The sequence below is a fragment of the Podarcis vaucheri genome (genome assembly GCF_965113315.1).
Source record: "Podarcis vaucheri genome assembly, chromosome: 14".
Classification (NCBI taxonomy): Eukaryota; Metazoa; Chordata; class Lepidosauria; order Squamata; family Lacertidae; genus Podarcis; species Podarcis vaucheri.
Genome location: NC_138752.1, coordinates 25858334 through 25873230, shown reverse-complemented (window position 1 = coordinate 25873230; position 14897 = coordinate 25858334). Strand labels below are relative to the sequence as shown.

The window sequence follows — 14897 nt, the reverse complement described above, 5'->3', positions numbered from 1 at the left end:
ATCACCAGGTTGGGCATCACTTTCCTTTTGGGTGAAGACAGAGGCAAAGTAGGTGTTGATTAGTTCCACCTTTCTCTGTTGCCCAATAGCATTTCTCCATCTTCCCACGCAGAGGACCTACCACTTGCTTGTTCTTCCTCTTACTTCGGACATAGCCGAAGAAACCTTTTTATATTATCTTTAACCTCTCTTGCAAGCCTGAGCTCATTCTGTTGGACCACAACCCAACGGTTGTAAATGGTGCATATTGCAGACCTACGGGAATTTTCTATGAAGCAATAGCCGTTGGTGTCTGAGGCCAATGTCTCCCTTGAGTAATGCTGTCTTTCTACAAAGCATAGCAGCCACAGAGAGGGAAGGTAGTGTGATGAGATGTGTGTGAGCATGCCTTCCCTGTGGAGAACTCTGCCCTGTGCCCACAGGAGGAGAGAGAATAAAAACGTCACAGCTGCTTCTGCTCATCACCTCAGACTGGAATTAATTTGAATGCCCTGCCCTCCCTGGCTGCAGAAAATAAAACTACAACAAGATGGAGTATTTGTTCTGTTACGAAATACCTGGCATCTTCCTTAAAGTGCTTTTCATCAACCTGAATCGCAGCTGTGCAAATATTATTGCTTAGCTGAATAATCACAGTAAGACTCCTTGAAAGCATGGAACCAACATTATTGTGATACTTAGAATCATAGAATTGTAGAGTTGGAAGGGACCTCAAGGGCCATCTAGTCCAACCCTCTGTAATGCAGGCAGGAATCTTATGCCCAGCATGAGCTCAAATCCACGACCTTAAGAGACTCATGCTCTACCAACTGTGCTATTCCAGAGAGAGGTTTATTTTTCAAATCTGGGTGATGTGCTCATTGTGGGGAATTGTAGGAATCTCTGTCTCATGACTCAATGGTATCAGTGAGCAAATCTGTCACTTTCAGTTTTTCTCAGTTTCTCATTTTTCCATTCTTAAGTTCAGTTTTCCACATTTCTGTATCAGTTGGTGATTTTTTAAAAAGTCCTCCTGAAAATTCATCAGCATTTGAGTGTGATTTCCTGTTAATATACACTTTTTCTGCAAAACCACTTTCCCTCATATTATGCACTTTTTTTTAAAAAAAAAAATTATTAACCGACTAATCAAATCAAATCAAATCACATAAATTCCAAATTACAAAGCTGAATTTTAAATTTTTGTTGAGGGGACCCATATTTCAAGTTCCGAAGGGGAATTCCGATCATCATCTTGCTACTGCGTTAATATCCACAAATCAGTCCAAATAATGTTCATAATTCTATCCAGTCTTATCTTGCTGTTTCCAGATCTCATCTTATTCGTATATTTTTTCTTTTTTTCTTTATGATCTCTTCTGATAATCTCCTTAAGCAGATGAACACCAATTATAATCCTGTGTGAATTTTTCCATTCGTCCAGTCCTCATATCAAGATGGTTTCCATATATCATCGCTTTCATAGATAACATCACTCTTTCCATCATTAATCTGTCAAATCTGTCGCTCTTAAGTCCCTCTGAGGAGTCTCACCCACAATATAAAAACAGCTCTGTTCCTCCTCCCAGACTTAAGTCCTCTGACAGAACTTGCCAACATGGCGACGGTATTTTTTACTGCTTCATTCCAAAGCTCTTATAGTTTCCACGATCTTCTTGAAACATGCTTTGGTTAGTAAATTATCTCCACACAGTCATAAATCCACAGCTTAAGTCATTTAAACGACATTTCTAACTTGTGACTTGTGGGGGGGGGGATTCTTGGTTAATCACATAGAAAAAAGAAAGGAAAGTTCCCCCCCCCCATCCACTCCCTTTGCCATACCGAGCCTTGGTGGGACTTCTCATGATTTATTCTTGTTCCTCTGACCTGTCTTGTTTATCAGAGATCTCTTCAGTTAGCAGTCTTTACTCCCCCTTCATCCTTGAAATATGTGCATTCGCTTCCTCCTAATTGTTTCTTTTGAAGTTGCTGCAAACTAGAGGCACGGATCAGAGACAGCGTCCAGGAGCGCCGAAATCCACAGGAGGGCTTTCTGCCTAGTGCCCCCATCCCCACAAATTCGGGGGGTGGTATCGGGCACAGCAGGCAAGGGCAGTCCCCCCCACACACACCCATGGGGGGGTAGGGAGGCTATTTACTCCCATCACAGCCTCCTAATTACCTTGTGTGGGTCGGAGAGATGTTATTGTCAGCCATCTTCCGATGTGCCCCTAGTGGCCCCTCCCATATTATGCACTTTTTGTATGTTATTTTCGCTAATGCTAGTTGCGCTGTGGTCTAAACCACTGAGCCTCTTGGGCTTGCTGATCAGAAGGCTGGTGGTTCGAATCAGCACAATGGGGTGAGCTCCCGTTCTTCTGTCCCAGTTCCTGCCTCCCTAGCAGTTTGAAAGCATGCCAGTGCAAGTAGGTAAATAGGTACTGCTGTGGTGGGAAGGTAAATGGCGTTTCCGTGTGCGCTGGTTTCTGTCACAGTGTTCTGTTGCACCAGAAGCAGTTTAGTCATGCTGGTCACATGACCCGGAAAGCTGTCTGTGGACAAACGCCAGCTCCCTTGGCCTGAAAGCGAGATGAGCGCCGCAACCCAATAGTCACCTTTGACGGGACTTAGCCGTCCAGGGGTCCTTTACCTTTACCTTTTTACCTATGCGTTTATATGCATATTTTACCATAGATATGCATTTTTGCACACGTTTCTTGGCTGGAGAACTGGAGAATTTGGAGAAATGGGGATTTCAGAAGATGATGGTTCCGTATTGCTTTGCATCCTATTTTGAAAGGTGTGGATTAGGTAGGCAGCAGTGGCTCTCTAGGATATTAGTCAGAGGTCTTTCCACACCCTACCTGAAGATGCCAAAGATTGAACATGGGAGCCTTTGCATCAAAAAGCATATGTTCAGCCACTGGGTTACGGCATGTCTGGAAAACAGCATCATGTGATGTGGTGAACTCAATATCATCTCAGCAGTGAGCATGCATTCAGAGAATCTTTTGGCTGTCTGGAATGTACAGGCTGAAATCGCTTGGGTGGTTTGTGATTAGAAAAGATAGTATGAATCAGGGCTAATGTTGTATGCTGAGTAGACCTGCATTCAAGCACTTCTGTTCAGTGGGATGCACCTCTACAGGAAATTCTCTCTAATACAAAAAAAAAAAAGTGAAAAGGAGACTGGACAGGAACTTTGTTGGTATTGGATTTTTGGCATGCAGCCCTGTTTAGGATTATCTCTGAGTCTTTTTTGTTTTAGGTGAACAGTGCAAGATTTTCTAGCAACATGTGATCTTTCACATGCTTCCTCAAGTACAGCTTTTACTGCAGACCAGAGACATCTAGCTAACCAGCTCTTAAGGTTTTGCCAGCTGCTTTCCTTTCAGATGTTAATAGAGGCGTTGTGTGGTGGTGGTGGAGGAGGAACAGCTGAATTTGTGCTATTGTTTCAACTAACTTGACAATGATTGAATAAACTGGACATTTTTATACACAGAAGATTTTGGTGTAATCTGCAATCAGATAAATTAATGTGGGTTTTGTAATTGACTTAAACATAGGGTGAGAGTTTCCCTTATTCATGAGAGTAAACACATAGGGCAGGGGTAGGCAACCTAAGGCCCGGGGGCCAGATGCAGCCCAATCACCACCTCAATCCGGCCCGCGGACGGTCTGGGAATCAGCGTGTTTTTACATGAGTATAATGTGTCCTTTTATTTATAATGCATCTCTGGGGTATTTGTGGGGCATAGGAATTCGTTCATTATAATTTTTTTCCAAAATATAGTCCGGCCCACCACATGGTCTGAGAGACGGTGGACCGGACCACAGCTGAGAAAGGTTGCTGACCCCTGACATAGGGAAAGATCCAATGAAATGCCGTCTGGACACAACAAGGTTTGCCTTCCATTCCCCTTTATCTATTTTGGAGGATCACTGAACCCTCCAGAACAGATCTTTGGAGCATGGAGGGGACTGCGAGGAACACCACAATTGGATTTCACCCATTTTTTTTAGCCTCTTGGAAGTGAAGGGATTATTATAAAAACCTGGAGCTTATTGCACTAAACATTCCTGGATAAAGTGGACACAGAATGTACTTCAGTAAATCTTAACGAGTAAAGTTAAAGCACTTCTAATATCATGGTTAGTTTATAATTGTGACCCATCTTCAGAGCAATGTTCATATTAAAGCCAAAGCAACATTAAAAAAAAATAACTTTGGGCTGCACACTCGGGGCAAGTTCTATTGAACTTAATGGGATTTACTTCTAAGTAGACATGCAATGAATTGTGCCCATCTTTTAATTTGGGATGGCTCTCCAATGGACCCCATCATCTTTCACCATTGGCCAGGCTAACTGGGGTTGATGGGAGGTGGAATTCAACATCTGGAAGGCCACAGAGCAGCCATTCCCGTTTTAATGAATGTAAATCCAGGTTGATGAAAGTGGTGCCCTATAGATATTCTTGGTCTTCCAATCCCATCAGTCATAGTCAGCATGGCCAGTGGCCAGGGATTAAGGAAAATGTAGTTTGATAACATCTGGAGGGCACCACACTGCCAACCCATGGTGTAGGTGTTTTACATGCATCCATTAACCAATTATTTTCTTATCTGAGCAACTCCTTTGTACTCAGAGTGGTTTTGGATCTGAAATGGCTGCTGAGAGAGTCTTGTTTCCTTGCTCAACCTGCAGCGTCTAAAAAAGGAAGCCAGCTGCATGTTTCTTTCCTCTGAAGCTTGAAGAGCAAAACCACTCTCTTTCCATCCCCCAATATTTTTTCAGTCTCATGATTTGGTGATGACGCGTTGGGAGAGCAGAGAAAGTCTGACTTCTGAATATTTTAGATTTGCTTACGTCTTTCTAACTTGGATCTGTTCCAAAGCAGAATGTCCTGATGCTCACATGATTGAGTTCCATGCCTGCTCTTCTGCGTTGGCGTATCACATTTGTATTGAGTACATTAACTTTTCTTTGGCCTGTGACCGTTTTGGGGTGGGGAAGGCATATTTGGATCCACAACAGTATTGTCTGGAAGGGTCTAAACAGTCAGAGAGAAGGGAGGGAGATCATTTTTATAAAGCTCTTTTTGAAACCCAGTCTGGAGTGGGCATGGCAAAGCCATTAATTCTTTGCATGACAGGATCTTGCAAAGGATTGTGCATGTTACATGTGGATGATACCTTGCAGTGGCAGGTTGTGTGGCTTACACAGAATCAGTTGCAAAGCAGCCAAATGGCTTGTTCATGGAGCTGGTTGAAAAGCAAGTGATTATATTTCACAGTTGCACTTCTTCTGCCTCCAGATGTGTTTCAGTAGGCTGTGTAAACATAAGACGTGACAAGCTAAGACTACTTTGCAAGCAGTCCGTTTTTAAATGTAAAGCAGAGAAGAGATTCCTGGAATCAGAGTAGCAGAAAATTTTAGACTGAAGTTAATTGTCTTATTCTGTCTGTCTGTCTGTCTCCCCCCCCCCCCCACTTTTAGATGCTACTCTGCATTAATTTTGCTTTAGACTGTGTTAAGCCAGACCTACTGTATTTGGGGAGCTCATTCTGCTCATTTGGTGCCATGGTTATCTACCCCCCCAAATCCTGTCCCAATGACACCACCACCCAGATTTCAATGATGGCTGTGCTGAAGGAATACTAACTACTATGTGCATCAGAAGAAGCCATTTTTACCTTCTCTGCATTTATTTTACAGATTATAGTAGATGACGATGACAGTAAAGTTTGGTCGCTCTATGATGCAGGACCCCGTAATATTCGGTGCCCCCTTATATTTCTCCCACCTGTCAGTGGAACGGCTGATGTTTTCTTCCAGCAGATTTTAGCCTTGTCTGGATGGGGTTACAGAGTCATTGCTGTAAGTATCTTCAGCGGAACCCTGAAATTCTCAGCATTTGAGCAAATGTTAAATCTGTATTTTTATGTATGTTCTCAAAGCAGTATGAAATGTACTAGATTTCCGCTACGGCCGTCCAAGCCTGTCCTTTGGAATTCTGGTCATGCAGCTTTTTCATGTGCCTACATTACTTGAGTGCATATTTTGTCCCTAAAGCCTGCTCTGAAATTTGATACTAAGGGTTTTCAGATTGCATTTAACCTTGGTGGTTTTATTTAATGAGAGAACATTCCTCCAAGACAGGATATCTCTGGGTCAACACCATCTAATCCCTTTTGGTAATTCAGATTAGAATTCCAGCCTTATAGTACAGAGAGCGTCTTAAGAGCTGAGGCTTAAAACTTAGGATATACATCTCTTGGGAGGTGCGTATCTTTTCCCTGTAGTGATAGAAGATTGATCAGGGGCTCCCTCCTACTTCTCTCCCATGTGCTCATTTTATGCATGTCAGCAAAGCTCTTGGAACTCCCATCCAATGGAGAATAATGAATCTCAGGTGACATTTGGAGAGTCTAGGTTGGTTTAGCTTCTGGATTCCAGGGCTACTTAAGCTCGTTGTACTGTTATAAAAATGATCACAAAGCAGAATAAACTTCCTCAGCCTAGTGTCCTCTAAATAGACAGTGGCTTCCAACAGCCCCAGCTATACTGACTGAGGCTGATGGGAATTGTAGTTCAAAGCATCTGAAAGGCACCAGCTTGAGAACATGAGTGGACTTCTTGAAAATGTAGACTATGGCTGACTTTTTCTGTAACTACATCTAATGAAATTGTTTTGAAACGTAGATGGGGGTGCAAACTTGTGCATTTCCCCCCCTATTAGTGCTGCCTTTCAGAGGCCAGTGAGTAAAACTTTAAGAGGCTAGGGGCTAGTGTAATGGCTCCCAACTTTTTTTTGGCCATGCCCCACCTAAGCATCTCTAAAATCCTGGTGCTCCCCCCCCAATGACACATAATTCTTATTATTCAAAAAGTGAACTCCTATTCATGTGGAAGAAGCCTAAAAGGCCATTAACTGTTGATAACTCATTCTTGAATTGCCCCCCTTAAAAATCAAATTGCCCCGTTGGGAACCATGGGGCTAGTGGGTAAAACTAAAAATGAAAAATTACCATATTTTTCACCCTATAGGACGCACTTTTCCCCCTCCAAAAATGAAGGGGAAATGTGTGTGCGTCCTGTGGGGCGAATGCAGGCTTTCGCTGAAGCCTGGAGAGCGAGAGGGGTTGGTGCGCACCGACCCCTCTCGCTCTCCAGGCTTCAGGAAGCTGTCCGCAAGCCTTGGGAGCTCCGCGGGAGTTCCCACAGGGCTCCCCACGCTGCGGATAGCAGCCTGCATCCCGAAGCCTGGGGCGCACTGCACAATGCACCCCGGGCTTTGTGCAGATATCAGGCAGCCCCACAAGCTCAGGGGACAGCGGGGAGGCGGAGCGCTGCCATCCCACTATTCCCCAACCTGGTTTGGAGGCTGGCGGTGGGGAGAAGCACGCTCGGGGACAGATATCCGCAAGCCTGGGGAGATCAGCGCGACTTCCCTAGGCTTGTGGATAGCAGCCTGTTCTGGGGGCTGGGGTCGGGGGAAGCTTGGGCATCTCCCGCCCCAGCCCCACACCTGGGGGAAAATAAATAAATCCCCCCCTTTATTCCCCCCCCCAAAAAACTAGGTGCGTCCTATGGGCCGGTGCGTCCTATGGGGCGAAAAATACGGTAATCATTGAATATTGAAAAATCCAGACTTGGATGGCAGAGAATAATGTGGAGAGTAATGGGTTTTTAGCCGAGCTTGCTTTATCACAAGGGTACGGAACTTTTGGCCCTCCAGATCTTGTTGGATGGCAACTGCCATAATGCTTTACTGTTGACTTCTCTAGTTGAGACTGATGGGAACCCAACAACATCTGAAGGGCTGCAGGTTGCTTCATAGTATGCTTTGACCTCGTACAGGGTGGGCTTCTCCCCATATATGATGCAGGTGTCTAAGTTGCTAGCTGGTTCTTAAATTCTTACTGGTGAAGAGGGTTAAAATGCATGTTTTTACATCTTTGTCTTTGTTCATGTCACCATTGTTAACCTACCTTTCTAATCTTAGCTGCAGTATCCAGTTTACTGGGAAATTTTTGAGTTCTGCGATGGATTCAGAAAACTATTAGACCATCTACAGCTGGATAAAGTTAGTGCCCTGAGATTGACAAATAGCCTGTGCTTACAATAGAAATGTTAGGTAAAAAGCCTAGAGTTTATTCAGAATAACCTTAATTGCTCCAACAAAGGAGAGCCCTCTCCTGTTATTTTCCAACCCCATTGATTGATTTTTTTTGTTGCTCTTTTTTCAGGACCTTTTCTAAGTAAACAGCATATTCTGGGTAGGACTTGGCTGTTCTTAAATTGTAATAAATCTTCCAAAATATATTTTCTCTAAAATGGTTTATAATATCTGTTGAATGGAAGCTTGCATAAGCTGTGTGTGAAAGAGTATAAATTATTTTTGAATTTATATACCCCCTGCCCACCTTTCGTTGAAAAGGCCCCAGGGTGATTTATAGAAAAATGGAAATATGTTTCTGTCTTGTAGACCTTACTTTATTTCTTCGAGGACCATTGTCTATGAATGTAGTTGATAAACTTTGGGAAATCCCAAATGGGGAGGATAATCTTATTCGGAACAACTTTCTCTACAAAATACCATGAGAGCGATTATAGCACGGCCTGGGAAACTGCAGGCCCAGGAGCTGGTTGCGATGCCCCCAAATCTCTCTAGCCAGCCCTTGGCGCACTCCCCAAGCCACACACTTCACTGGTCTTGATTCACCCCTTGAGTGTTTTACTTGGCAGGAATATTTCACTGAACTGTAATAGTGCCTCTTGCTTGCCTAGATGGAGGATAGAGAGGGGTGTGTGAGTGTAAAGAAACCAGGCTACTATACTGTCCTGGTTGCCCAGAAGGGAATGCAACCCTTGGGATGAAAAAGGTTCCTCACCCCTATGGTTTGGCATAGTGCAAGGGCAGCCAGGCTGGTGGTGCCCTCCAGATGTTGTTGGACTCCAACTCTTACCAACTCCAGCCAGCATGGCCTGTGGTTGAGGATGATAGGAGTTGTAGTCCAACAACATCTGCAGAGCACCACATTGGCTACTCCTGGCGTAGTCCTTAAGAGCCAAGTGTGAATGAGAAACCACCTGGTTTAAAATGCATCTCTGTCATTGACTCTCACCAGGTAGTCTTCGGCAAGCCAGTCTCCCTCCACTTTCCACCTGCAATACAATCATAATACTGTGGTGCCTCGCAAGACGAAAAGAATCCGTTCCGTGATTCTCTTCGTCTAGCGGTTTTTTCGTCTTGCGAAGCAAGCCCATTGACGGATTAGCGGCTTTTAGCGGCTTTTAGCGGCTTATCTGCTGATCGGATCAGCTGATAAGCGGCTTAGCGGCTTAGAAAAAGGGGGGGAAAGGGGAAAAAAAACCAGCAGGAACTCACAAGACATTTTCGTCTTGCGAAGCAAGCCCATAGGAAATTCGTTTTGCGAAGCACCTCCAAAACGGAAAACTCTTTCGTCTAGCGAGTTTTCCGTCTTGCGAGGCATTCGTCTTGCGGGGCACCACTGTACTGGCCTAGCTTTCAAGTGCTTTCGAATGCAAAATGTCATACAAAATGCCTTAATAAAAACAGCTAGCCAAAGGATGTTGCTGTTATTTATTGCGCTATCTTTTACTTTTAAAATTAGGTCCACGTCTTTGGTGCTTCCTTGGGGGGCTTCCTTGCTCAGAAATTTGCTGAATACACTCACAAGTCTCCCAGAGTCCAGTCTCTGATTCTGTGCAACGCTTTCAGCGACACCTCCATTTTCAACCAGACATGGACGGCAAACAGGTGAGAGATGTATGTAGGCAAAACAAATAGCTTTTGGGTTGTTCTTTAGATGGGCATAAGGGCCACTTCCTGCCTACTGTTTGTGAACTTTGGGTTACGTAGAGTTATGGCAAATACAGCTTGGCCTTTGCAAAGCATTTTTTTTAAAAAATGAAGAACTGCTCCACTTCTTAGAATTAGCTTTTGAAGCCCATAAATGTTATGAAATATACACAGTGGTACCTCGCAAGACAAATGCCTCGCAAGACGGAAAACTCGCTAGACGAAAGGGTTTTTGGTTTTTTGAGTTGCTTCGCAAGACGATTTTCCCTATGGGCTTGCTTCGCAAGACGGAAACGTCTTGCAAGTTTGTTTCCTTTTTCTTAAAAGCGTTAATACAGTTGCGACTTGACTTCGAGGAGCAACTCATAGCACGCGGTGTGGTAGCCTTTTTTGAGGTTTTTGAAGACTTTGGTATTTTTGAAGCTTTTCCAAAACTTTTCCGACACCGTGCTTCGCAAGATGAAAAAAATCGCAAGACGATAAAACTCGTGGAACGAATTAATTTCGTCTTGTGAGGCACCACTGTATAGAAAAAATCCCTTCTGTTGTTGTATTAATGCAGGCAGTCACAAGTACATGCTTTAATGCTGAGGGAGTTCCGTATGTCTTGTGTTTTAACGTTTGCACGCTTTATACAAAGTGTTTCTCATGACAATCCAGTGCTCCTGGAGGAAGGAGAAAGTGACAAAATTTCTGACCTTTCTATAATTCTCTTTTTAGCTTTTGGCTAATGCCTGCCTTCATGCTGAAGAAAATTGTCCTTGGGAATTTTGCATCTGGTCCTGTAGATACCGAAATGGCTGATGGCATTGATTTCATGGTTGATAGGGTGAGGATTCCCAGTTGTATGACTTTGCTTTAAGATTTGCATGCTGAAATCCCATCTAATATTGGTTATTTCCTTCATCCTTTCTTCCTTCAGTGCCATGTCTTTTGCACATTAAACTTTAGGCATGGTTTGTCCTTTTTAAACTTATTCTTGCTTATGACTGTTCTGGGAGCCTCTTTGGCTGTGAAGAGTGGGGCAAATGTGCTTCAAACTCCCAGATGTTGTGATAAGCTTGGTTATTTCTTTATTGCCCTGCCTTGAAACAAATTCACAACCTTCTTTTGAATTAATTTATTTTTCTTGAAAGCTGGAAAGCCTGGGTCAGAGTGAGCTCGCTTCAAGACTTACCCTCAACTGCCAAAATTCCTACGTGGAACCTCATAAAATCAGAGACATTCCTGTGACTATCATGGATGTAAGTTATCTCTTATTTAGGATGTGGGATTGGGAGAGGAACACTTATTGAACATCATTCTAGGAAGATGCAAGGTCCAGTTTTGGAAATGGAGCAGGAGCATGCCTATTTTTAAAACATAGCTGTGTCCCTATAGGACTACTTTCTCCAGTTATAAGAGGTGGGATAATAGTACTACTTATAAACGACAGATGCTGTCAGGGCAGAATCATTTCATAATCTGTAGCAATTTATAGTGGGCTGTTTGCAGAGCTTTTCAGAGTAAACAAACATCTTGGAAGCGGATGTTCCTTCAGCACAGCGATGGCTCAGCACAACTCCTTCTCTGGCATCAAACGTTGTAACACATAAAAGCGAATACAGAAGGAGAGTTTAACTAAGGTGTAGGAAGCGTGGGGCTTGAGGTCAGTTGGCATTACCTATTCCCCCCCCCTAAAAGCTGTGTGCTGTTGACCTTTTTCAGTTGCAACTTTTTCATCTGGGACTCATGACCCTGAAATTAAGAGTCTCATGCTCTACTGGCTGAGCTATCAAGGACCCTTTGACAGTCAGCAGCAGATTGAGTTGCACAGCTGAACTTCCAAAGCACAAGTGGCGAACCTGTGCCCTCACAAATGTTGCTGAACTCCAATGGCTAGTGGCAAGGGATGATGGGAGCTGTAGTTCACTGACAATGTAGAGGGCCACCCCTGTTCTAAAGAGAAAAAAATTCTCTCTGTTAGAATGCATGGGATCTACAGGCAGTTCTTAGCATGGAATGCTTGTTTTTTTAGGTGTTTGACCAGAGTGCTCTTTCCACCGAAGCGAAAGAAGAGATGTATAAGCTGTATCCCAATGCTAGAAGAGCTCACCTCAAGACAGGGGGCAATTTCCCATATCTTTGCAGGAGTGCCGAAGTAAACCTCTACGTCCAAGTAAGTCTGTAGCTTTAAATTTCTCAGCTGTTGTTTGGAAACCACAGAGCTCTGCCCGCATTGCCAAAGGGGTTTATGCAAGCATTGTGGTGTTAACATTGCTGACGGATTATCAGAGGATGAGTAAAGCTGGGGGGGGGGCGTTATTACAAATCCCCATCCGATGGAGGCAGACATGTTGCATGAAGGAGAGAAAAGGAAGGAAGGTCAAGAGGCTTCTATTATTGGGCTGCAGGAACGCTACTATGGGTTTTAAGAAAATATCCCCCCCCTCCGGCCACCGCCAAACACAGGGTAATAGAAGATTTGTGGCACTGCCAAATGTTCCTCTCTTGGAGTCATTTGGAGTTTGGGTGTTATATGGACATGCCTGGCATTGTTCAAATATGCTGCTCCATAGAGCTGACTCCATTTGGCTTGTGCTGCCTCTGGGAGTGTTTCCTGCCTCTTCCTAGAAGACCGCAAACCCTTCAGATGGTGTGAAACTTGTGGAGCTTGCACCAGCAGTGGTTGGTTTTCTCTCTTTTTTTTAAGTGGAACAAGCACTGTTACAGGCGCCATATAATATTCGTTCTGCATTTAAGAACTAGATCTTTTAGTGCGACAGTGCCTTATACTTTGGAACTCCCTCCCTATTGACACCAGGCAAGCACCTTCACTGGGCTCTTTTCAGTGCCTACTGAAAACATTCCTGTTAAGACAAACCACCTCAGATATGTAGAATGCCGATCAGTTTATCACTGATTCAACTTTTTATAAACTGCTGTGAGGTGGTTGTTTTTTTACAGTCAAGTGGTATATGCATTCTATGAAACAAATAATCACAGAGTGCTGCGACTTACAGGAAAGGGTGAATATGTGCCACTTTGCCTATTTTTCCTATTCTGTAGATCCACCTACTTCAATTCCATGGTACTAGATATGCCGCAATTGACCCTTCCATGGTCAGTGCAGAAGAACTTGAAGTCCAGAAAGCCAATCTCCAGGCCAGCAGTGAGCAAGAGCAGCAGCAGCAGCAGTCATAGTCCTTGGGACTTGCAGAATCTCATCATCCAGAGGGTCTTATCCTTTTCTTCTTCTTTTGGAAGTCTTCTCATCCAATTGCATCTTTTTCAGTTTGCCTTGATTCCTTAGTACTTAACCGGTTAGAACTGTGTCCTTTAAAATAGGTTGGACTGATTTCATTAAATGAAATGCAACTACGGACACTCGGTCACATCACAGCTTAAATGAGCTGAATTCAGATTATTAAAAAAGAGTTAAGGGTATCACTTTGGATGACTTGTTTTAGAAACAACAGTCTGAGATGAACTTTTGCTACCAAAGCCTTCACGATTGTGTTCTTAAAGAGGATAATCTTATATATCCATGCAGAGAGGGGGATGTATGTATCATGAGTGAATTATGTATGTCTGCAAGTTCACTTACAATTCATAGGATATTTAGTTTAAAAATTGAAGTGCCAATATTGTTATTATTATTTTTCTTTTTATATGGTTGCCAGTTAATGCTTTAATTTGAGGTTATAACGCATTTGTTTTTTATTGTCTTGCTTTCTAATTTTTTTTGAATAAAAATTCAGTTTGGGAAAAAAGGCTCCTCTGCCATCAACAGGAGTCTGCATGGTAACTGTGCTGCCTACACAGCTATAAACATATATTTGGTACTGTGTTTGAATTTTAAATATAAGACTATCAGGCTTCATTTAACTGAGTGTTCCGTGGGTGTTTTCAACTACAACTCCCATCAGTCTTAGCCATTATGTGCTGGGGCTGATGGGAGTCACATGGAGGGCACCAGCTTCACAAAGTCTGATCTGTACCATAAATACACTTCAAATAGCCCAAACGTCTCAATTTAGTGGTTACCCCAGGATCTGAGGAGATACGATGATTCTGTTTAATTAAAAAAAGAGAGGGGGGAATGGTTAAGGGAAAAAATAAGTTTATTTGAAAACCAGATGTTATGCTTGCACTTTTTAAAAAATACAAAACTTCATGACAAGTTTAAGAAAAGTATACTGTTGGTAAATACAAAGAGGTGACCATCCTATCTGTGCTGACTGGAATGAACCCTGGGCCGTGTTTGGCCCTGCCTGTATAGAATCACTTTATAGAATCTGAAGCTGATAGTTCCTCCTTTCAGTGAACTTGTAGCTGTTGATATGCTGAGGAGGAGCATTTGGCTATCCAGCTTTCTTTCCATATGCATAGCTCAAAGGCAAAAGTTAGGGAACCTGTGGCCTTCCTGATTTTGTTGGACTTCAACTCCCATCAGCCAGCATGGCCCGATGGGTCAAGGACGATGGGAGTTGGAGTCCATCAACTTGGGGGGGGGGGCTACAAAGTTCCACCTCTGCTCTAAGGTGTACAAAAATAAGAGTTTAAGCATGGATTACCAAAGTATTGGCTTTGGTTCTTAGTATGCAGTTCTAAATCAAGTCGACCCTAGTATATTTCACATGGACTGAGTCAAGCTACTCCTTCGGGGGGGGGGGGAGACATGGTGCAAAAAGCATGAGGTAGCTGCCCACTGTTTATTAGGCACTGAAGTCTCATGCTCCATCCAAGTTCATATGAAATCTGCTTCATGAAGAACATAAAATAAATGGCTGATTGGTCTTCTGCTGTAACACTCAAAGGGCATTCTTGTGCTTGAGAAGCATGCAGCTGGGGCATCTGTTTGCAGACACACAAATACTCCATAAGAGTTAAAGGAAAAGATGTGTTTTCTTCAGTAGAAGGACCCTTGCTAGAGCATCTGCCTTGCCTGCAGAAGGTCTCAGGTTCAATCTCCAGGGTGGAGGAGAGGAGAGGAGAGACCCCTGTTGAAACCCTGGATAGCTCATAACTTTGCCACACACACACAAAAGCTTTACAGCTTTTGTGTCTAGATTTTCACTTTTTTAAATAGAGCAACCCTAGTG

At 43.4% G+C, this 14897-nt stretch overlaps 1 protein-coding gene across 4 annotated transcripts in view; it reads left to right on the top strand.

Moving 5' to 3' along the window:
- Window positions 1–14557, top strand: part of SPG21 (SPG21 abhydrolase domain containing, maspardin) — a 22998-nt gene extending 8441 nt beyond the window's left edge. For all 4 annotated transcript variants that reach the window (XM_082198784.1, XM_082198786.1, XM_082198785.1 and 1 more), the window contains 7 exons: window positions 5703–5864; window positions 7993–8073; window positions 9626–9771; window positions 10534–10642; window positions 10950–11057; window positions 11831–11971; window positions 12862–14557. In XM_082198784.1, the coding sequence (XP_082054910.1) occupies window positions 5703–5864; window positions 7993–8073; window positions 9626–9771; window positions 10534–10642; window positions 10950–11057; window positions 11831–11971; window positions 12862–12996 (882 nt within the window). In that variant the 3' untranslated portion in view covers window positions 12997–14557. The remainder of the gene's footprint in view (window positions 1–5702; window positions 5865–7992; window positions 8074–9625; window positions 9772–10533; window positions 10643–10949; window positions 11058–11830; window positions 11972–12861) is intronic.
- The last annotated feature ends 340 nt before the right edge of the window (window positions 14558–14897 follow it).